Raw genomic sequence first — 24,864 nt, forward strand, 5'->3', positions numbered from 1 at the left:
ATGTCTTATAAATATGTCTGCACTACAATAAAGATAAAGATAGCGGTAAATCAATTTTAGGGCCATTTCTTTTGGAAAACTGGCTAATTTTGCTACCTTTTACTTTGTTAGAATTTGCTTAACATGTATGTAAAGTTAATACATTTCTGAAGTTTCAGTTCTACTGAAAAATAACTAAAATTTATCTTGTGCTTCGAACTAAAAATTTCTCATCTAATACTTATCAAATCACCTATAATAGCCTACAACATCATTTAGAGTGGAAATAACATATCTGTGAGGTATTTAATACTTACTACAGAATTGCCCTTCTTAGAAATTTTATACAAAAATAAGGTACTAATAAAAGATCTCCTTGACAAGTAAATTTCCCTAGTAATAGAAAATGGAGAATTGAGAGGTGGGAGGGAGACAAGACTCAAACTGATTTCAAAGATAATGTTTTTTAGTTTTATGGGTATAGTTATAGAAACAGAATAAACATGCAGGGCAAGGCTTTATTAGAACTGGCATCTTGCTAAAGAAAATCAGATGTGTCTGTGATTGATTATAAAGGTATAATTTCTTTTGTATTGAATTTATTGGGATGGCATTGCTTAATAAAATTATATAGGTTTCAGGTGTACAATTCTATAATACATCATTTATATATTGTATTATATGTTCACCACCCAGGATATAATTTCTTAATATGTATAGAATTGGCCATATTTTAAAAACTACCTCAGAGTAACTCATTAAGTGGCAGTCATACATTCTATCACAGGTCTTTTTAATGGTAAGTGTGAAACCTTCTGATTGTTATTTCACATGGTTCAAGTTTTTTTAAGGTTAGAAGAAAAGAGTTTGTATATTCATTCACTCAATAAATACATTGAGGACCTTCTACATCTAGCTGAGCTGGAATACAGTTAAAGAACAAATCAAATAATAAGGGCATTTGACTCCTCCATTTTGACATTTCCTATACCTTCATTTTCACATCCTAACTTTGTATTTTGGAACTTCATGAAGAATTTTGTAACTAGAGAATGTAGACTTAAGAATTTGCCTCACATGACATTGAGAAAACCTAATGAAAGAAGAAGCCACAGAATTGAACATGGCAATGTGACAACCTAGAAAGGAAAAACAGGCCAGAAAATGATCAGTTTGAAGTCATGAAGATTATAAACATGTTTTAAGATATAAAATAGTTGTTTTTAAAAGATAGGTCTGTAGAAGAGTTTGTGTTTAAGATTTCATATCTTTTTTGGTATTGGTATGGGTAGATATAAATAGAGATAGAGCTATAGGTATAGATATATAGAGAAAAATATTCAGTAATACTGAGAATGGAATAGTAGGAACAGGAAATCAGAATTAGAATACTGAGCTGGCTTAGTGCCCTCTTTAAAGAATAATGTCACATGTAGTTTGCTAGTGTTAAGCCAATGAAGATTGGTGTGATACCAAAGGACAAAGTCCTTTTCTGTTAACCTTAAATTAGCCTCTTTTCAACAAGATTATACCAGATTCTGATTAAAGGGAGTCATCTTCGTCATGGATTTTTTTTATAAGCTGGTATTTTTTTTTTTATCACGAGGTTCTCTCAACTAGCTTGAACCTTGAGATTTCAAACTCAAGTGTCTTCTTATAAGGCTGTTTTACTGTCTGGCAAATGTGTGGTGATGGAGCCATCTAAACTTCTGAGACCCTTACTATGCTATCGTTTCCTCTTTAACAGTGTTTTCTTTTCCCCACTGCAAAACCAGGCTCGGCTTCCCTCGTGCTCATCTACCTATAGTGTTTCTGAGGTATACTTTGCACGTGTTTTATTACATGGTCAACAACATGCTCGCCCTCACCATTTTTCTTATTTTATTTTCCTTTTGCCTTAATTTATTTTGCCTTGCACTTTGCATTTGGCTGAAAGGGGAGAAGTTAGCTGTTTGGGGAAAAATTTCTATATTTTTAGACTGCACTATTTCTGAGTAACTTTTTTTCTGGCAATCACTGTATCATATTGAAATGCTTAAAACCCAAATAGCCCATTTGATTATTATCACCACCTTAATTACATAAAGATTCCTTTGAACAAATAATTTGTTATTAAACTCGAACTGGCTAAAGACAAAGATTCCAGTTTGCAAATCTGTAAAGGTCTGTCTCTGGTAGCTGAATATGTATATTACATTAGTGACGACTCTGACCCATTATCCATAGAAACAGGAAAGCATCCAAAACTGATTATTAAATGAAAAGTTAATATGATTTCTCTATTTTTAAAAGAAAGGATTCATTCCCTTTTAAGATACTAATTAGGTTACTCAGGATACTTGTATTTTTATAAGGTTTTTATGAGCTAGAAGAGCTTATCCTCATGAGATTCATGTTTTTTTTTAACAAAATATTTTACATGAAATTTGACCTTTATGTTCTTTGCCCTTTTTAGGGGTTTAATTTCTTATTCTTACTATGTTAAACCATAGCATAAATGGATTTTCTGTTTTTATAAGCCATATTTATTAAAATATTATTAATAGACTTTGAATATTCTTTCCAAAGCAAGAGCACTGTTAAGTAGCTAAAAGGAAAGAATATATGTACCTCAAAATATGACTAGTAATTAAAAGGACTTTAATAGCCTATGAATTTTAAGGTCTTAGTTTGTTACTTTAGAAACATAACATTTCTACACTTTGCGCAGGCCACTATAGCTATAGCTCCCATGTGCAGGCCAATATTGTCAGCTTAATTCTGACCACAAAAATATTATAATGTTATGCAAAACGAAACAACAACAAACAGAAAGATCACAGTATCTAAAATACCAGGTAGTATATGCAGACCACAGGCAGAATATTATCTTTTGACTTTAAATTTTAAGAAAAAGCCTTAAAGGAATAGCATAGTTAAACCCATAGCCTCACAAAGTTTAAATTTGGTAGAATTACAACCAACTTCTCTAATTTTCTTTCTTTTGCAAGTTACAACTATTACCGATATTTTTCTCTTAAAACTGATTTTGTGGATAATTAATTTCTTCTTGAAATATATATTTGTAGTGAGAAGCAAAGTAATGAAAGACAAATGAATTACTTGTGATATCAGCAAAGACTTTTAAAAGAGAAGATTTATGTCATCTCATCACATTTTTCATAGGTCTTTTCTTAAGTTCCCAGGATTATAATTCCCAGTGTAAAAAAAGGTATATATAACCCATTTCTTTCTGCCACTTCATCCAGGCAATTCTCCATTTCCCATGAGAGTGTATAAGAAGTCTACCATTGGCATCATCTCCAATCACAGCCTACAGCATCCATCAGGGTATTACTTTCTCTGTGACAGCATGTGTGCAGGAGGGCTCTCAGGTTGGAATGTGGAACTGGATTCAGGGGGATGGGATTGTGTATGCTGTGGCATTTGCTCCATAGCACTCAGCTCTTAAATGAACTCTGGCTTTATCAGGGTTTGTTTCTTTCATTGTGACACATGAGCTTTATTTATTTGTCATGAAGTATGTTTCTCTTTTTGTCACTTGTGGTAGGTTTCTATATTTCACTCAATGCCACATGTCTGTGGTAACTTATGATGCTATAAAGACTAATACCATGAAGAACTCCTTAGGCATTCTAATATGATAATCATCTGGACAGAAATAAACTTTTATAATTGTTTTCTATTTCATCTTAAATTGGTAAATGACTATTTCACAAATGTTAGACTATAAGCCTTAATTATTAGAATTTCAGGGAATGTCCTCATGTTTTTTTATATGAAAGCCTCTTGATGGGACTGTTGCTTAAGTACATTATGTATTTTATAGCATCATTATGGAGGTAGTCAAACCTTTATGGCTCTGTCTCTTCTTTTCCTCACATTTACATCATGTTCACTAACCTCCACTACTGTAGAAATAACTTCTCGAAACCCTAATGCTTTACCAATTGCATGTCACTATCTTCTGTGGCATTCATAAGACTAAAAAAATAATAAGCCTTGTTCAGAAATGAATCCATCCTGCCCTAATCAGTTTGGCTCAGTGGATAGAGCGTCAGCCTGCGGACTCAAGGGTCCCAGGTTCAATTCCGGTCAAGGGCATGTACCTTGGTTGCGGGCACATCCCCAGTGGGGAGTGTGCAGGAGGCAGCTGATCGATGTTTCTCTCTCATCGATGTTTCTAACTCTCTATCCCTCTCCCTTCCACTCTGTAAAAAATCAATAAAATGTTTTTAAAAAATGCCAGTAAACAGACATGTGAGTTTACCGAGGGAACTGACAAAGATTGGGGTTTCCAAGCATGGATATATTTAAAAGAAAGAAAGAAAGAAAGAAAGAAAGAAAGAAAGAAAGAAAGAAGAAAGAAATGAATCCATCCATGAGTTGCACAAGAACAAGATAATTTCTAACCTTACCTGGATAATACTTCTCAGCAAATGTTACTCCATGTACTAGTGATTGATGGCTCTTTGTAAAAAAATACAATTCTCTTACTATGTGACAAGTCTGTGTTTGACATCTCACTTATTTTATCTTAATTAATCTTCACTACAGCTCTGTTTGGAAAAGATATTATTGTCATCCTCATTTCACAGATGAGTAGGCTATGGCTCAAAAGGTTAGATATCTTGCCCAAAGTTATAAAAGCTGTCAAGTGAGTGGCAGAGAATTTTTTCTTAAATACCATGGTTTCTACTGTTCAGGGGTTATTGAAAGTCATCAGCTCTCTGAATGGCATGCAGTAGTCTTATATTTTCACAGTATGTATTTCCCTAGTTTACATTGATTATATAGTTTTGGATATTATTATAGGAGAGGATGTGGTTGTATAAGATAGAAAACTTTAAGGAAATGTTAGAAAGACATCCCTTTGTATAATTTATTATCCTTATTTTTGTACTTAGTTATTCAGCATATATTTATTGAGCTCCTACTATGCCTTACTCAAATGTAATTGTAATCTGCTAACTATTTTTTTATCTATGGAATTGGCTTCACATTTAGAATGCATGAAAATATCATGAATATAATGAGATTAGTGTCTCTGTTGTACACTATTATTCATCGCTTCAAGCCACATGAAAAAAAGGGAAAAACTCACCTTCCAAATCTCTAACCCTCAACTTTGTTCCAACAGTGTTTAAGCAGTGTTCATTTTTTAAAATACTTAGAAAAATTGCTTCAGAATTTTCTTAGCCTAAACAAAAGCCAGACTTAGTACTATCTTCTGATAGAAATAGTGCTATTTTCTGACATATAGGGGTGGGCAAAAGTAGGTTTATAGTTGTGGGTATACAAAACAATTTATTCTTGTATTATTATTTATTAATTATTGATTACTTATTTGTATTACAACTGTAAACCTACTTTTTCCCACTCCTGTGGGAAATATTTGCAAAGCGGGAATATATACTACATATAAATCTTAAATGGTTTGTAACAATGTCTACACAAAAATAGTTAATAAACATCTTTTAAACCTATCTTTAATGTGTTAGATTTCCCAGTAGCAAGATTGATTTAGATAATTTAAAATTTTGAAGCTAAATTGATTTTTTCCTGTTGAGCAGAAAAAGACTAAAACTAAATTATATCTTTATTTAGTGTTTAAGAACTTAGCTACCTAAAGAAAAAGTGGCATTTTTAAGTTGTAACATGCAAAACAGTTGCCCTTTGAACTCTTTTTTTTAAAATATATTTTTGTTGATTTCAGAGAGGAAGGGAGAGGGAAAGAGAGATAGAAACATCAATGATGGAAGAGAATCATTGATTGGCTGCCTCCTGCAGGCCCCCTACAGGGGATCAAACCTGCTACCTGGGCATGTGCCCTTGACTGGAATTGAACCTGGGACCCTTCAGCCCACAGGCTGATGCTCTATCCACTGAGCCAAACCAGCTAGGCTGCCCTTTGAACTCTTAACACACTTTTAGAACACCAAATCTGATCTAAACAAACCTCAACTGATTTACAATTTGGAGCTTCTGTAAATGGAAGTTTTATTTAAATTGCAGATAGTAGATCTATATATTCAAGGAAGGGAGGGAGGAAGAGAGGAAGGAAAGGAAGAAAACTGGATTCCAAAGACTATAGCATTTCCTGTTTAAAAAAGAGGACCACAAACTGTTCAAAGTAAAAGAAACTGTAATATAATAAATATTCATAAATGAATATTCTACACTGCCGGATAATCACCTAAGATTTCCTATTATATAAATTATCACTTAGGAAATCTTTAATAATTGATTTACTGTTTATTGAAATCTATTTTCTGTAATGTTCCACTCTTTCACTTTAATGTGTACTGTTTTCATTCTGTTTGTATATAATAGCTGGAAATTTGGAGACAGTTTAAGGAAATCTCTTAGAAGTAGTATCTTTTTATAACACTGCAACTGCTGTTAACAAAGTTTCTTGACTCCTTCCTCACTTTTGAATTTTTAAAAATGAATTGAAGTATATAAATTGTTTGGATCAAAATAAGAAAATTAAGTACATAACTAAAATCCAAATGGAAATAGAAATGAAAAAAGTCTATCAAGTACTATATGGAAATCCAGCTTTATACAAATGCAAGTTAGTTTATCATCATGATGTTATCATTTTACAAATGAAATATATTAATTATAAATATAGTTAGAGCCCAAATAAATGTTGGCCATTGTGGTATGCACGAAAATGACATATCTTGCTTGCATTCATACTTATAGTTCCAGCTGCTCTTTGAATGTCTTTTTATGATGTCAATTCACTATATCCAACTCTGCTGTCTAATTCACTTGTTTTTATCATGTTCCTAAAGTTTCCCAACATAGAAATCTTTGTTGTTTTGACTCTTCTTTATTTTTCATCTTTGACAGTGTGTCATTAAATTTTGTCATTTTTGTTATTTCTTTCCTTAAATTATCTTCTTTTAATTCTTCTAATATTTACAATAAACTTTGTAGTCTGATCTACTTTCAAACCCTGGTTATAGTAAGATAAGTCATGAACTTGGTATGTCTTATAGGAAGAACTCAAAAAATATTTGGGAAATGGTGAGTGCCTTAAACAAATAAATCAGTGAACTTTTCTAAAGTTTATAAGGTTTCCACATTTGGGTTTCAGGGAGAATTTATAGATAATTTATGTAAAATCTAATAGAGTACCTGGGACGTAGTAAGCATTAAATAAATATGTTTCTCTTTTTTTCCCCCCTCTAACTTGGATATTTAAAGCCCTAATAACCTCAGACTTGGATTACTAGAGTAGCTAAATAACTGATTCTCTTTTTATAATCCTTGTTTTCTCTTATGTCAGATTAATCTTCCCAAGGCCACTTTAATTCCTTTCAGCTCTCCAATCAAAAAAGCTATAATAACCTATCTCTGAGTTAGTATCAAGAGTAAATGCCTCTCTATCAAAGTCCTTCATACTTTGACTAGCCACTGTTTATCTAACATTATTTTCTAAAAGTGACCAACTCCTCCAACTTTGCCCAGGACTTTCCAGATTTTGGCACTGAAAGTACCACATCCTAAAACTGAAAGTTCTATATACCAGGAACCCCCTCAATCCCAGGCAAACAAAGACAATTGGCCACTTACTCCTTATCATGTACCTACAATTCCAATCAAGGTGAAACTTCTTGTCATATTATGTTTCTTCCTTTTTATTGGCCATTATTAGAGGCCCGGTGCAAAAAATTCATGCATGAATAGGGTCCCTAGGCCTGGCCGGTGATCAGGGCCGATCTGTGGGGCAACCAGCGGGATGATCGGGGTCCCCGCTTGCACCCGCCTTGGCCTGGCACTACCCGCTCACTGGCCCTGCCCCCCACCACTGCCAGTCGGGACCTGTGGGCTGGGGGCAGCTCCTGCATTGCACGTCTGCCCCCTGGTGGTCAGTGCATGTCACAATGACGGGTCATTCCACCAGTCATTCTGCATTTCAGTCAATTTGCATATTAGGGTTTTATATAGATAGATTTGTGCTATTCTTTCTTCCTACATAACTCTAGCACATCTTCCTCCAGAAAACCTTCTCTACTAATTCCCATTCATCTCAAAGGAATTTCAATTGTGCTTAAAGACAGTATTTTCCTATATTGCTTTTCCTCCTACCTTTTTTACTGTTTTTTTACTGTTGCATACATGTTGGTGATCAACTTGATTCACTCTCAGATTCTCTGTTTCGTTTCTCACTATATATTTGCCGTTTCCAACATAATAACCTGTAGCCACATGTAGCCTTTAAATTTAAATTCACTAAAATAAAATAAAATTTTAAATTTAGTTTCTCAATTGTAGCAGTCACATTTCAAATTCTTAATAGTCACATGTGACTAGTGGCTACCATATTACAAAGTATAGATATAGAATATTTTCATCATCACAAGAAGTTCTATTGGAACACAATGTTCTCTTCTGGGTTGATCTCATAATCAGCCATTATTATTATGATCATCACTGTCCATCATCATTATTCTATGTGTATACCACTTGCTTTGGTCAGGGATCATTCTAGGAACTTGGTTGGATAGAGACACTGACTTAGCTTCTTTTGGGTTTTATACTACCTTCCCCCACACACAGCACACACAGTAAGCATTTAGTAAACACATATTAACCAGGTCATGAGTTCAAATCCAGTCTCAAATATCTCATTCTGTATGTGTCAAATATGAGTAAGATTTACATGCATTTTTTAAATTCCTGAAGCATAAAATAATCTAGGTCAGCGATTTTTAATTAGTGTGCTACAAGAGGTACACTGGTGTGCCACAGGAATTTTTAAAACATGCAATACCTAACTATTTTGTCAAGGACACTGACCTCTTTTCCCTTAGATTGTCAATTTAAAAAAAGATAACAGCCAACATGATAATAGCCATCGGTGTGAATGAATCAAAATTACACCTACTTTTTTGTCAGATCAGCAAATATATATGTATATTTGTGTGTGTGCCAGAGAATTATAGTAATTAGTTTATGTGTGCCATAAGATGAAAAAGGTTGAGCATCACTGTTCTAGGTCAGTGCTTCTAAAACATTTTAATTCTCCATTGCCTGACTGGCTTTCCTACAGCATATTCTGATATTCCACTTTTTAAAGTAACAACGGTAGCTGGCCCAGTCTTTTTTGAGTGTGGGCATCATCATTATGAAATAGTTGTTCCAATCTCTACAACTCTAATTCCTTATTGACCTTGGATGTAATAGGAGAGAAGGGAATCTCAAACTACTGAATTTTCTTTCTCCCCCTATTGTTGAAACCTGAAGTTTACCTAGAGCAGTGCAGCTTTCTTCTCTGTCCCCAGTCTCCTTGACATCCTGTTTGAAAAACACTAGGGACTAAAAGTCCATGAAAAATCATGCTTTTATAAATTCAGATGGGAATCAGAATTGGTACACAAGCAAAATAATAAAGAAAGCTGCTAAACCAATAGTAAGTATTTCTTAGCTTTCAACAAAATTGAAGTCAGAATCTAGTGTTATTGATTGATAAATAAGTCATATATAGGCCTTTCATTGAAGCTGTTTTAGGAGACATATGTACAACTATTTGTAATACTTTAAACAATAAAATAAAATTAAAAATATGTTTTTATTGCCTTTTAGAGAGAGAGGAAGGGAGAGGAAAAGAGAGAGATAGAAGAATTGATAAGAGAAACATCATGGATTGGCTGCCTCCTGCATGCCCCCGACTGAGGATTGAGCTTGCAACCCTGGCATGTGCCCTGAGCAGGAATTAAACCAGCAACCTTTTGGTTCACAAGTCTACGTTCAACCACTGAGCAACACCAGCCAGCCAAAGCTTCGTTATTTATTACCAAGACACAAAGGGAGTATTGGTAGGCAATTTAAGTCTAAAGAAGAATCAACATATAAATTCCCAGGGGCTTTATTTTTTTATTGCTCTCTATTCAATATTGAGGACAATTTACATCAAAGTGATTTTTACTCCTTACTGGGCTGATGCCCATAATTCTTTTCTTTCATGTGCCCTTTACACCACAGCCTGCATTTTGTCTCCATTTGTCTTCTTCTTTCTTAATTAACCCAATTGTCTCTTCTAGATGTGAGGTAGTATATGTATACTTGCACAGCTGCCTGCAAATTACAGAGCAGGAATACTAAGCAGCTCGTGGTTACACCCTGCTGTGATTCATACCCATAGATTTACAGACAGTTTTAGTTTATCACCAAACCTGGTCTAAATTTTAAAGATTCAGAAAAGTATCTTCTTGACTATCAGCAATGTAAATTTTCTTTTACTTGTTCATACAAACATGCATTTCAGTGCAATGAAATGTGTAGCCTGGACTTTGGCAAATAGAATTGTCAGTTTTCTCTGGTCAACATTTTTCCCCCTTTCAAAATCACTTCCTTTTTCAACTGGGATTTCTCATCTAAACCACAGAACAAGTTATTTGTGTGGCTGTTTTCTCAAACTCCTGTGAAGATGGTACCAGTCTATATTCATAAAGGAGAAGCTAATTTATTACATACAGTGCATGTATAGTGCATCAGGCTTAATTCTCTTCCAGAGTTGAGAAACATATTCATTCTTTCTCTACTCTTAAGTAATTCAGTATTTCTTGAAACCAGTTGTCATTTAAAGCCATACTTAAAATTTCTTCTTTGGGAATTCTTCTTATTGCCATTTTTTGAGGATACTAAAATACCTAAATAGCTTCATGCTTACCATGTCTATTTTAAGATTTGAGAATATGAGTCATGTATTTATTTGATTTTTTTAAAATTATTTTTCTGAAAGAATCAAGATTAACCAGCTTCTCACCATATTCCAAAGATGTTCATGCTTTGGCAGTTATTAATATTTTTTGGTTTTCTCACAGTCTTGAAGTAAATTTACTGAAGATGAATTCAGCATAATGCTTAAAAAATTTTGTGTTTGGGCTAGATTTGAATCCCAGCACTGGATTTGAAACCCAACCCTGCCTCTTACTAGCTTTGCAATCTTAGGAAAGTTAACTTGTCTGCACTTCATTTTTCTATAAAATGGGAATAATACTTCCTGTTAAGTGTACTTTCTGTATTTAATCACTTAATACTGGTTGATACAGTGCCTGATGTGTGTAAGTACTCAATAAATATATACTAGAGGTACAAAGGTAAAGTTATGTTTAGTTTGAACTAACTGTTAGACATAGTATCTGCTACATTTGTCATGCAGTAAAATATGTTTTACATATGGTTAGCCACACTCTGACTGAAAAATCAAGTATTATTAACTTCACTATCAACTTGACCTAACTTAACGTGAACACTTATACACATTCCTGCTTGCTTCTTTTTCCTAGTCATGGTCAAGTATGCTGAATATGCTATATATGAACATCTATTTCTTTTCATTTAGCCAGTTGACTATCTTTCCCAGATTATCTCTTGTCTTTTTTCTCCAAAATCACTTTCCTTTTTAGTGTCCACATTATTTAGCACACCTATACACCACTTCACTAAAGATTATAGCTAATAAGAATAGTACTTTTTATTATAATTGTTATTTTAGGGCAGGAAAATACTTTCCTTGGCACTGTTATGGTCCCTGGTTGGGTCTGAAAATTAACCTAACAAAGGTTAACAGGAGAGAACCATACAGCATCATTTTTATAAATTTTACATGACATAGGAGCCTTCATAGCAACATGAAGACCAAAGAAATAGTTAAGCCTGTGTGCTTTTATGATAGTTTTGATAATAAGTGGACATTTGTTGGGGAAAAAAGGATAGGGCAAAGAATATGAGCTAAGGGTAGTAAATGGGGGAAACTTAGCAAGGCCTGTTTATTCTGATTCTTCTCAGTGCCCCCTCATCTTAGAGATAAGGATGCTTTTTTCCTTATGCTATAGGGAGGGCACCTCTCACTTAAAGGTCTTATGACCTGCTTTAGGGGAGAAGGGCAAGGGAGAGACAGAAAGACCTTCTTGCTTCTGCCGTTTTCTTAAACTTCTCCTTTTTAAAAAATTGAGTATGCCAAAGTGCCATATTTGGGGGTAGTATGTCCTGAACGCCATCATTATATTCATTATATTGTCCTTGAATTCCATTATATGTCACTAGAGGCCAGGTACGTGCACCAGTGGGTCTCGTGGCCTAGTTTGCACCCTCTTGCAATCTGGGACCCCTTGGGGGATGTTGGAGAGCCTGTTTTGGCCCGATCCCCGCAGTCCAGGCCGAGGTACCCCCCACCAGTGCACAAATTCGTGCACCGGACCTCTAGTATGCATATAAACTCTTTGGTTAATCTCTTCCTGCCCTCCCTCCTCCCCGCTTCCCTCTGAGATTCATCAGTCTATTCCATCATTTCCATGCCTGTGGTTTCTGCTCCTGCGTTAAGCGTCTGCCCCCTGGTGGTCAGTTTGCATCATAGCGGCCGGTCTGCCAGTCGACCTGTCTCTTAGGCTTTTATATATACAGATACTCTACAAGCATTTGTCTTATAAGTGGGGCAAAGCATTTTGCCATGAAAATAACTTTATAGTGACCAGATTTCTAGGCTAGCAGTCAAAAGTTTATATCGCCGAAACCGGTTTGGCTCAGTGGATAGAGCGTCGGCCTGCGGACTGAAAGGTCCCAGGTTCGATTCTGGTCAAGGGCATGTACCTGGGTTGAGGGCACATCCAGGAGGCAGCTGATCGATGTTTCTCTCTCATCGATGTTTCTGACTCTCTATCTCTCTCCCTTCCTCTCTGTAAAAAGTCAATAAAATATATTTTTAAAAAAAAAAGTTTATATTACCCTTAACAAGTTGAAATAGCACTATAGTTTAATTGAATTGAGGGTCAAAATATAAGGATTAATTTAGGGATTTATATACTATTTGTAACATTATTTCTTAAGAAAATGCATTTTAACCTCTAATAAAATCCAGCTTACTCCAAGGCATTTTTAGCTTGACAAATTCGAAACAGCAACATGTCTTACATTCTGTTTTCTTCCTCCAACAGCTCAACTGGGACATCTTTCTTAGAATACTCATTATGATGGAAGGGAAAGGGAGAGGGGAACTCTGACAATTGGGGGCAAGGACTTCTTCACAGCAGCATCAGCCATTGTTGAATGAAATTATAAATTGGACATTTATATCAATGGTTTATACCTGTATAGTTAAATTTCAATAGGTTTTTATAGTGTGGTGTCATTTCTAATACCTCTTCCTAATGAATGCTGATTTTTCTGACTTATTAAGTGCCTTCTATGTCCTTAGTATCTTGTAAACAACATATAGGTGTTTGAACCAACTGAGAAAGATAGATGTCTGACTCTGAATTAAAAGAGGTTATTTCTACTACCTGGTCTGTTCATGAGAAAGCTAATTTATCATGAATGTAGCAAACAGGATTTTTAATCCTGTTAAAGTATTAATAGTACCAGTTTAAAGGAATTTGATCTTGATTATCCTCTGCTCATTTTGTTTTCTACATTAAGTTCAGTCAGAGTCAAACTTGAGGTTAAAGTTTGTAATGAATTTTTTTAATCCTCTCTTGAGGATATGTTTTTATTGATTTTAGAGAGAGAGGAAAGGAGAAGAGGGAGAGAGAGAAAAACATCAATGTGAGAGAGAAACGTTGATTAGTTGCCTCCCTTACGACCCTGACCAGGGATTGAACCCACATCCTAGATATGTGCCCTGACTAGGAATCAAACCTGAAACCTTTTGGTGTACAGGATGTTACTCCAATCAACTAAGCCACCCAGCCAGGGCTGTAATGAATTTGATGTCCTAGGTGAATGTAAAAATTGAAATTGCTATGATTGTGTTTTTTTCTACTTGATTATTTATACCTTGAGTTTTTCTAACATTACCAATAGGTTATGATTAATCAAGTATCGATTGGGCATCTCTGCTACAGAGAAGATATTGCTTTATTAGTTATATAGAGAATATAGTAAAAATTTTAAATGGGGCCTCACTTAAGAATTTTACAAATTGGATATTGTCTGTATTTTTTTAAAAAAATCATATTCTTTGTATTCAGGCTGAAAATTAAAACTATTCGGTGTTAGCATCAAAAAAAGTCTGTAGGAAAATCATCATTCTTGGGCCCTGTGTTCACAAAATAGTCATGGGGGAGTTATTTTATAATTCACCAAATTATTGTCAAGTCCCAAAAAAGAACTTGCTTAGGGCAGATTTTTCTAGAATAGATTTGAGATCTTGAGGCCTTATTATATAACTTTAAAAATGCCATAATATTTCTTTAGGCCATATTTTTTCCTATAGAGAGATGGTGTCAGTTATTCTGACTTGATGGAAAGCCTTATTTAATTTATTTGCCTAGTGCAGACCTCTTTGGAAAGGAGAGATAAAGGCAAAGCATGATATTACTATTTATTAGCATTACTTATTGGAGGAGAATGCAAATTTTCACCCTTCAAATGCTCTTCTCTACTCTAGGTTACCAAATACATTTGAGTGGTATATGAGACATTGAGAAAGAACTCAGCAAACATCATAGGTCAGAATGAATAGCATATGCAAAAGAGATATAATCTACAAAAAGGAATTTGAGAAATGTATTTTGAGTCCACTCAATTCAATATAAGGGGATATTTTTAATTCTATGGAATTCATTTTAATCATATAAGTAGTCTTTCCCATGTGTTATCTAATAAATGTTTACTACCCCACTTTACAATTGTGGCTGACATTCTCCAATGTACATTAATCTGTAATGTTTACATTCTTAATAATAGTGTTATGCCTATTATTCAAAAGCTTTTCAACTCTATTTTATCTTTTTGCATCTAAGACAGAATTATTTTATTCTTATTTTTCTTATTTTTTTTAATTTTTAAATTAGTGCTTAGAGAGAGAGATTTGTTGTTCCACTTATTTATACATTCATCGGTTGCTTCTTATATGTGCCCTGATTGGAGATCAAACCTGCAACCTTGGCATATGAGGACAACACTCTAACCAACTGAGCTAACCAGCCAGGAATAGTATTTTATTCTCATTTTTGACAAGAATTACAGAATTAAAAATTATAGAGAAATGTTGGGCGGGGGGAGGTTTCCCCAAGGTACCCTATCATCATCAAGAGGCTACACCAGAAATAAAAAATGGAGAATGTCATCTTAATGTCCTTTCCATTAGCTTTGAAAAGTTCAGCTTGTATAATTACATGTATATGATGTCAGAGTATTTTATAGGTGTGCTCATTTTTATCATACTGACTTCTCTTTAGCCTGAATATTTTGTGGATCCAAACTCATGTTCGGTTTGTAAGTGAGAAATTTTATATGCAGGAGTAAATATCAGTGCATTGGATGATAAATTGAAGTCACAGCCTTTGAAATGTAAATGCTTTTGACTTAATTTTCATCTGACTTTTGTTACTACAGAAAGCAAAGGATTATTAAACATAATAAAATTATTATATAAAATAAGATTATTTTATAATAAAACATTTGGCTCTGTATTATACATAGGAAAACTAATATTGAATATATTCCTTGGAATTGAGAGTGGTATGCTACTACTCAAATGTTTTGCATTTTAAAAAAGAAAAAGAGGCCCTAACCGGTTTGGCTCAGTGGATAAAGCGTCGGCCTGTGGACTAAAGGGTCCCAGGTTCGATTCCGGTCAAGGGCATGTACCTTGGTTGTGGGCACATCCCCGGTGGGGGGTGTGCAGGAGGCAGCTGATCGATGTTTCTCTCTCATCGATGTTTCTAACTCTCTATCCCTCTCCCTTCCTCTCTGTAAAAACTCAATAAAATATATTTTTTTAAAAAGAAAAAGGGAGGAAGGATGGAGGGAAAGGAGAAGATAGGGGAAAAAAAGGAAACAAACGGTTTTTCTTTCCATTTTCTGCTTCAGTATTTAAAAAATAAATCACTTATTATAATTTCTCCTATCAAATAGTTGCAGACCATGAGTAGCAACTTAAAGAACAAGGGTGAATTCAGAAAGACCTTAAAGATATTTTTGGAATCATGTTCCATGAAATCCTGAATGAAATTCAGGTTCACATGGACTTTTATAGCCATAGTTTTAAATTATATTAGCAGTTTTCCTTGTCCTATTTCTAAGTTTGCCTTAGGATAAGAACAGAAGGGTCTATTTTTGAAATTTTGTCCATGCCATTCTGCACTCAATATTGCCTAGAGTCATAAAAATTGGGCTTGATGCTTTTATTTTTCCCCCTCTTTGGCAACTTGCTGCTATATCAACACACAGCATTTAAATCTAATTCTGTTTGGGCTGCCCTGCCTAGCAGTTTTCTATGAGAGGCATGACATAAGCTAATACATGGCTCTTTGAGAAGACTGTTGTGTATGTATCTCACCAAAAGAAAAATTCCTATAGCAATCTAGTCCTTTGAATTTAGTATTGAAGCTGCAGTAATAGATGATGGGCTTCTATACAGTACTTGACAGAGAAGGGAATGCCCCAAGAATAAAAGTGGGCACTGAGGTAAAAATGGTCTTCTGCAGTCAGAGGCTGCTAAATTAGTCACTGGTACTTCTCAGTTGTGGTGGTAGGCATCCCTCAAAGAATGCACATGAGTGGGAGAGTAAGAAAGAGAAAAAAGGAGGTTTGAAAGAGATGTATGAGGAAATGTTGAGTCAGTCTTCAAGCTCAAATATTTGACTAGGAGTCTGAAGTAATTGGGTCAAATTAAGACTGGCTTTGTCTTATCAAATTTCCCAGCCCAATCATACAGCTTTAAATATATGAAACATGTCTTAACTCCTTTATATCCATAACAGTGCCAAACTGTTTTTTAACCATTTGTACACCATAAGTGACTATAGACACAAGCAGGGGACCTTTTTTAATTAAATTCAAAATATTGTGGCAGTTAACTGGTTAAACGAACTTTATAATTGCCTTTGATATTTTAACTGTGTATTAGAAGCATTGATTTAACTATCATGTGATCAATACCCTTCATTAATTCCAGTAAGTATTCATCTTGTTTCATGTATGCATTTTTTGTTTACTAGAAATAAACTAGATGCTGTTTTTCCAAGTGGAAAAAAATATTCCTGTTTCCCTTTCACTTTAAAGTTTTATTTTGAAAAGATAGGAAGAAAATGAATGTTCCTGAATTGGGCATTTAATCTTTATATTCCTAAATCATTTTTTATGAACATGAATTATTATTATGTTGCTTAATTTATAACTGGATGTTCCCAAAGAAAATCAGTGTGAGTACAGTAATTGAACCACACAACTGTCAATTACTCCAGTCTTTGATATGTAGGCTAATGAAATTTAAACAAACAAACAAAAAATGTTATATGACCAGAAGCTCAGAATTATCTAAATGACCTCCATTAGCTCATTTCCCTTTATATATAGCAAGTTTATCTGTACTCGCCCTGGTTCATTTTTTTAGAGCCATGTAGCACATTTTAAGAGTTCAAAAGACACTTCAAGCCTGGCCGGTGTGGCTCAGTGATTGAGTGCCGACCTATGAACCAGGAGGTCACTATTAGATTCCTGGTCAGGGCACATGTCTGGGTTTCGGGCTCAATCTCTAGTAGCGGATGTGCAGGAGGCAGCTGATCAATGATTCTCTCATTATTGATGTTTCTGTCTCTCTCTCTCTCTCTCTCTCTCTCCCTTCCTCTCTGAAATCAATGAAAGTCTGTTGTTGTTTTTTAAAAACAAGTCAAAATAATAATGCGTTATTCATTCAACCTCAACTACCGCCATATATATACTAGCAAGGGTCTCTATAGCCATTCTCACTGTTACAGGTCAGTGATTGTAGCATTTCTAAAGAATTCTTGGGCATATATAAGTACCACTCTTTCAGTCTATCTATATCACTGTCCTTTCATTTGCAGTTACCTAACTTTTAGATATAACTGAGCTCTGTTTCAAGGCTTTGTTCTGAAATATTCCCCAGCTAAAATTATCTACCTGTTCTTTATTGAGTTATTTATCCTGGTAGATGTAGCTATACTATGTCATTGCCTTAATGTTTGAAGTCACTTTGGCTTTCTTTTAAATATCCCATCCACAAAGAGAAATGTTGCTATTGCTCTTAAGTCATGATGTGGTTCAAAATACCTGTTATTACTCTGACACACACCTTTTAAAATTTTATAAGCTATGTCTTTTGACTCTGGCCTATTACTTAAAAAGAAAATGTCAGATCACAGATGATATTTGTGTTTTAAGGTTGAAATAAGAAGTATAAAGAGGAAAATAACATAAAAGAATCCCTGTTCTGTTCTTTGGTATTCTGTAATTTACATTCACCCATTTTCTTACTGCAGTTCCCTACATTTCACTCTTTTCTGTGCTTTTCTTTCCTGTGTGTATATGTGTTTTTTAATAGAAATGACCTATCTTTATATCTCTGTCTGTTTCCTATTTTTTTTCCTTTTTCTATAAATAACCCAACCCATCTCAGCCAGTGATAAAGAGTATGAACTTTAATAATTGTTTAAATGAATATGTGTATCTCAGTTTGCTATAAAGAAACAAAATGGGATGAGCATAGCTGCTTTAGTATTTAAATATGGCCAAGAATAAATAACAGCCATATATTGTGCCTATATTATAGGCCAGCTATCTCACAGGAATATGGGACAGATAATCTGAAAGAAACTAGCATGAATTAATTAGGTATAACATTTATACCTATAAAAATTTTAAGTCATGCAGTGGCCCTGTGAAAATACTATTTATGAAAAGAATATATGTGCCTTTTTCAGCTTAGTTGAGTTAAAACGTAATGGTAATAATGAGTTTAGGATTACAGATTTGTAAAGCCAGTTAATTTCAAAATTGTTCTATGATTATAGACTGTAAAATAATCCTAAAATATTTTATTGTAGATGTCTATACAGGGAAAGGACTGAGGAAGGATGTATTGGTGGCTCAAAATAAATCTATCAACAATTGAGTGAGACTGATTTGAACAAATAAATAATGGTCAATCTATACTATACTAAGAGGTTTGAATTAAAAAAATTTAATCAAATGTATCATTTTCAATAGCAGTTTCTATTTTTATTTCATTTTGAATAATGTTTGGCTTGTTTTTCACATATTCAGTAAAGAATATTGATAAGCAAAGAGAAAAAAAATTACCTTTGAACTTACCCATGTTAAATGCTGTTGACATTTAATGAAAAGAAATAATAGGATGGTGTATCGAGGAGAGTAGAAAGGGAATTCTATTGAGACTGTAAAGTAAATAAAGAAGCATATATAGAAGGAATAATTATCTTTAAAGAATAACCTATGTGGAAAGTTTTAAGAACGATTAGTATATAAGAGATTTAAGAGTTGGAAAACTCTGGTGGATGTGTTTCTGCAGTTTGACTTGATTGTATTCCTTATGCAATAAGTGAGCAATGAAAGGAATAGCAAAGCTCCCTGAAGCAACCCTGAGAAGAGTAAAGGGAGTAAATTGGTGAATGGCAAAACAGTCAAGGACAGTGGTAACAACTGAACAGCATTCTCAGTTCAATATATACTTAGCCAAGGGGGAAAAATAGGAAAAACATATGGTTTGAAAACATTGGCATTGTGTTTGTTATAGAATAAAGAGGGCAAAAGAATATCCAGGTGATCCCAAATTCTGAATTTGAGAAATCTAAGCTAAAGGGTTTCTTGATATCCACAGCCCCATTTAAATATCCTTTGGTGAATCAGTTCCCTTTTTTCTCTTTTTTGTTACAGTTCTCATTTTTTTAATGAAATATTTCAAATATATAACAAAGAATAAATAACAAACACCCATATGCTGACCACCTAGATTTAACAAATATCAATGTTTATTATAATGTCTTTAGATCTTTTAACATGTTTAAAAAGTTATGACAAAGCTCAAGTTCCCTTTGCATAGGATTATAATTATAGAAAAATAGTACATTATATGTTAGAAATTTAGAAAGCTATTCTTTCTACATGTGTGGCATATATTGACTCTGCATTTGAATGATACTGTATTTTTAGGACCCCTTTTGCTTCTGTGATACCTTGATATATTCCTGCTTATATTTATTTTTAAAATACTTATTTAGTAGCATAATTTGAAGGATTTGGGGTATGTGCTGATGGAGAAAGAATACACACACACAAATACTGTATGTGTATATGTACTAAATACAGGGGTGAGTTATATGAATGAGTTATATGAATGTGAACTTATACTGGTATGAAGGAGCAGAACTAGTAATATAGATGGAGCAAATGCATATTTTTGCAAGGTAATTAAAGTGGTCTAAAACAACTTAAACTACCTGTAAGCCTAAATTTAACAATGTTCTAAGAAAGAATACCCCTTCTAATTCACTTCTTCCTACACATGACTATTTAGCTTTTTCTTTTTAAAAAAAGTGTCTAAAATGAAACTTCATCCTGAAAATATAATCCCTAATTGCATAGCAATGTTCTACCCGTCTAGGTTATTTGGCTGTTCTAATAATCAAATTGATGTAATATAGATTAACAGGAGAAAAATTTTTAATTTTGTGCATATGGGAGTTCCATAAAGATATGAGACCAACATCAAGTAAGGCATTTGAGGCTCATATACCTTCCTGAGCCAAGGAATGGGGGCCTGAGGCTTCAAAGGGTAGGAGGTAATTCACAAGACAATAAGAATAGCAGATGTTTGGTAATTAGATTTTTGCCCTGCCATACAGATAGATTATTCAAATGAAAGTTCCCTCTGGTAACAGCTCTCTCTCTCTGAGCTAGCCCCCTCTCCCCACATCAAATTTTTTTTGGTAGGTAAAAGGTGAAAGTTTTTCTTGAGTCTGCTGGATCATGATTGCCTCAATTCAAACTAATCCACATGCTAAAGTAGAACTTTTCGGGGTGGCATATTTTGCTCCCCTTCCCTACTTTACTGTGTGATCTGAAGCCAGTAACAATCCTTGATTTTTCATCTCTAGAATGGATATAAATATCTTTGTAAAATAATCAGTTATTCATCTGAAGATTGAGAAATAGTGTTATGAATAATCCCAAATCCCTATTAGTAAAAATATATTTTATTTAGCTTTGTTTTATATCTACAACTAGGTAATATATTTTCCTCCTATTTATCATATTCAACATTAAAATTCTCAGAACAAACATCAACTCAAAAATATTGTTGTTACCAAGGGGAAATTAGCCAGAGATTACAAATTTTCTGGAGGTGATTGATAGTGGCTCAATTTATAACTAAAGTTTTATATAGGAAATACATTAAGAATATTCATCATTGATGTTCGTATTCGTATTCCCTTGAGACCTGGTGATAACCAGTTATGTTCTACATATTATATTATTCTCTTTAGGAATAAGGAACTCACCAAGTTACCTATACAGCACCATAAATAGGCTTTTGATTTACAATGAAAAATATAATCCACTTCAGCAACTCTGTGCCTGTTATAGTTCTGACTTACTTTAGAAGAGGTCAATCCTGAAAACAAAAAGAATTCTTCACATTTACCCGAGACTTAAGAAAGCTCAGGGGAATTTAAGACAATAATACTTTATACAACCATGGGAAAACATTTAAGAATAATCCTCTGGAAAAGATTTACAAAATTGTATTGCTTGTAAATATTGTCTGTGCACCTTCAAAGACTTACCTTATCTATATATATAAAAGGCTAATATGCTAAGTGTCCTTCCCACCGTCTGTGTAATGACATCACATAGCAACGCCTGGCTTCCTCTCCCTAGCAACGCCTAGCCTCCTTACAGTTTCTTCAGCCCAGGAACATGACTTGCTTTATAGCCAGGTGGGAACACTTTACACTGTAACCAAATGTCTGTGAGTGTTTTCCCCTGCCTCATTTCATTTGATCCTCACAGAAACCCTGGAGTAGGTAGATAGGAGATTCAGTAGAATCCTATTTTCTTTTCATTAGCTGGAAAATGGAGATTTTAAAAGCTTAGGAACTTGACTCACTGAAAAGAAGTAAGAAATGGTGGACCTTGAAAATCACTTCAGGTTTTCTCACTGCACAGAATATAGTCAAACACTGCTGCAGTTAAATATTTTACCCTTTGTTCTCCCTGCATGATCTACAATAATAATCTGCTTCGTGTTGATATTTACTGCTGTGTTGCTGACAATTACCTGAAAGAGAAGTTTGGGTCCTTCACTGGGCTGGAAAAAGTTTCGCTAAATCAGAAAGCAGGTCTAATTAAGCAAGTTTGTTCTATATCTATAAAGGCTAAGTTGACTCGTGCATTCACAATACATATAAAGCTCTACTGGTACGTATCACATGTGTGTGTTTCCATCTGTCATTGTCGATCATGAATTTGGTTGACACTTCTATTATAGAGAAAGGGCGAATAGCGATATTAAAATAATTCTTCTAATTAATTTCCTTTCTATGTGCATGAATTTGTGCACCAGGCCACTAGTACATAGATAATAGAATTGTTGCTCTCTCTTTGTGATCAACACATGACTAAGAGTTCAAAGAATAATTAGCTATAGAAGTGTCTGGGTGTGCGTGTGTGTGTGTGTGTGTGTGTGTGTGTGTGTGTGTACGTTTACATTTGGTTAGTTTTAAATGTGATGACTGTTAAATGATTCCATATAATTATTTATCTAAACCAATGGAAAAAGAGCAAGTAAAACAGATTTTCTTTTTTTAATGTATTTTTTATTGATTTCAGAGAGGAAGGGAGAGGGAGAGAGAAATAGAAACATCAGTGATGAGAGAGAATCATTGATCGCCTGCCTCCTGCATGCCCTCTACTGGGGATGAAGCCCTCAACTCAGCCATGTGCCCTTGAATGAAATTGAACCCGGGACTTTTCAGTCCACAGGCCGACACTCTATCCACTGAGCCAAACTGTCTAGGGCCAGATTTTCTTTTTCTTTTTTTTTTAAGTCTGAGGTCTTTATAACTTTTTAATAACCATATTCCTTTTTTGTTTTGTAGGGGGTCTACTAAATGGTAATTTCTTAATTCAGAGACCAATTTTACATAATTTTTCAAAAGTATAAGGACATCTTTTATATATAAATTGATAAAGAGCAGCATATAAAGATAGGAAAGATTTCTTAGAGCTACAAAATTCTAGACATAAAAGGAAGCTTGGAAATTATCTAGTACACAGTTTTTTAACCGTTTTTTTTCTCCTGGACCTATTTGGGAATCTGGCAAAGTCTACACTCTTCTTTTCAAAAAATATATATATATATTTTAAATATATAAATATATAGAATTACAAAGAGAACTAATTGAAATCATTATCAAAATATGTATAAAATAAGAGAACTAATTGAAATCATTATCAAAATATGTATAAAATAAGTTATGATAAAATACTGCTTTATCCATTAGATAATAAAACCTGTTAGTAATTAGACTACTATAATTTGAAATCTTGATGAACATGACAATATTTTAAGATACTCATAATAATTCAAAGCAATAGGTTCTGCTAATATTATTGTGGCTTGTCACATATGCTCATAATGAAAGAAAATGCTAAAATTTATTTAGTTTGATGAATATAAAAATTATAAGTATTTTTTCTTTATTCCAGTAAATGGACCCCCCTGACAAATATCCAGAGATTCTCTCAAGGGGTCCATCAACCTCAATTCAAACCCCTTAAAATATCCTCATTTTGCAGTTGAGGAAACTAAGTTCCATAGAAATGAGGTAACTTAGCTAAAATCATACAAAGCAAAAGCAGATTAATCCTTGCAAAGATAACCTTAGACCTTATCTCAGCCTTTTTTTAACTATAGTCTAGAAATTGGCCATTATATTGTCACTGATTCGTGGCATAATCTGAAGCAAATTCTTTATTCTCATTGTTCCTCAGTTTCTACCAACATACATAAGGATAATAACAATAACATAGATCTGTATTTCTCTTTTTCATCTATAGTAGTTTCACCTTCACATACATTACCCTACTTAATTTTCCCCCATTTTATGGATTAGGAAATTAAAACTTTGAGGTGTTGATTGTTGAGTCTAAGGCCAAACAGCTAGGAAAAGGACAAAAATCAATATTAGAAACCATACCTGTTATCATACCGCCTTTCATGTCATAAATAAACCAAAAACTTTAGTTCTGTAGTTGCATTTGTGTTGTGATATCATAAACCTAACTGAACACAAATGAGTTGTTATTAGGATCAGATGAGCCCAGTACTTGTAACCAAATTTATAGATAAAGTGATGAATGAATGGAACTATGGAATAGAGTATTTGTAGACCAATTATCCATTTTTGTTATAAGAAGTTGGAAAAGAAAGAAATAGAATTTAAGAATCTGCGATTGTAGCATTGGCTTAATTTGTTTAAATCAAACCTTTCTGGTTTTGGGTAGGCTAAAGAGGCAAATAATCAGAGGAAATGCCAAGGAGGTTCTTTTTTTCTATCTTCTTAAGTTTTATTTTTATGAGTAAATGGCATTCAGTAAAGTTCGTGCTTTTGTAGACAAATTATTCTTAAATAAATTTAACAAGATAGAAAAATTAAAATGAAATCTTTATTATCTCTCATTCTACTGACCTGACTGTATGAGATATAGAACATCCTGTTCTCTTAGAAAATAAGGAATCTTCTTAACCTAAACTGAAACTTTTGGTATAGGATTACTTTTATTGGACTCCAATAACCTTAAGTAATAATAATAGTAATGTGTTTTCCAAACTTTTAAGATCGTTCTGTAGGTTACCCGATATATTTTTTAGATATAATTCACATACTTTTCATATTATATCTCTTAATATTAGCAGACCCAAATAAGTAAAAACTATTTTTAAGTTAGTACAGGAATGGATATGATCATACTGATGAGAAATCATTTTTAATCTGCTGAGATTAGAAAAACTATAATTACTACAAAATATACAAATATTCAAATATGGCTAATATTTACTGTGTATAAAGTACTATGTTTGACATGATAGAAAGAGAA

General features: G+C 33.8%; 1 protein-coding gene across 13 annotated transcripts in view; it reads left to right on the forward strand.

Moving 5' to 3' along the window:
- GPHN (gephyrin) overlaps window positions 1–24,864 on the forward strand; it is a 445,634-nt gene that overhangs the window by 313,499 nt on the left and 107,271 nt on the right. For 4 of the 13 annotated variants that reach the window (XM_014549124.1, XM_014549125.1, XM_014549126.1 and 1 more), the window contains one exon: window positions 1,755–1,796. The exons of the other annotated variants lie outside the window; for them this stretch is intronic. In XM_014549124.1, the coding sequence (XP_014404610.1) occupies window positions 1,755–1,796 (42 nt within the window). The remainder of the gene's footprint in view (window positions 1–1,754; window positions 1,797–24,864) is intronic. 13 annotated transcript variants of the gene reach the window in all.

Source organism: Myotis brandtii, unplaced genomic scaffold (assembly GCF_000412655.1).
Source record: "Myotis brandtii unplaced genomic scaffold, ASM41265v1 scaffold536, whole genome shotgun sequence".
In the NCBI taxonomy this organism is placed as follows: Eukaryota; Metazoa; Chordata; class Mammalia; order Chiroptera; family Vespertilionidae; genus Myotis; species Myotis brandtii.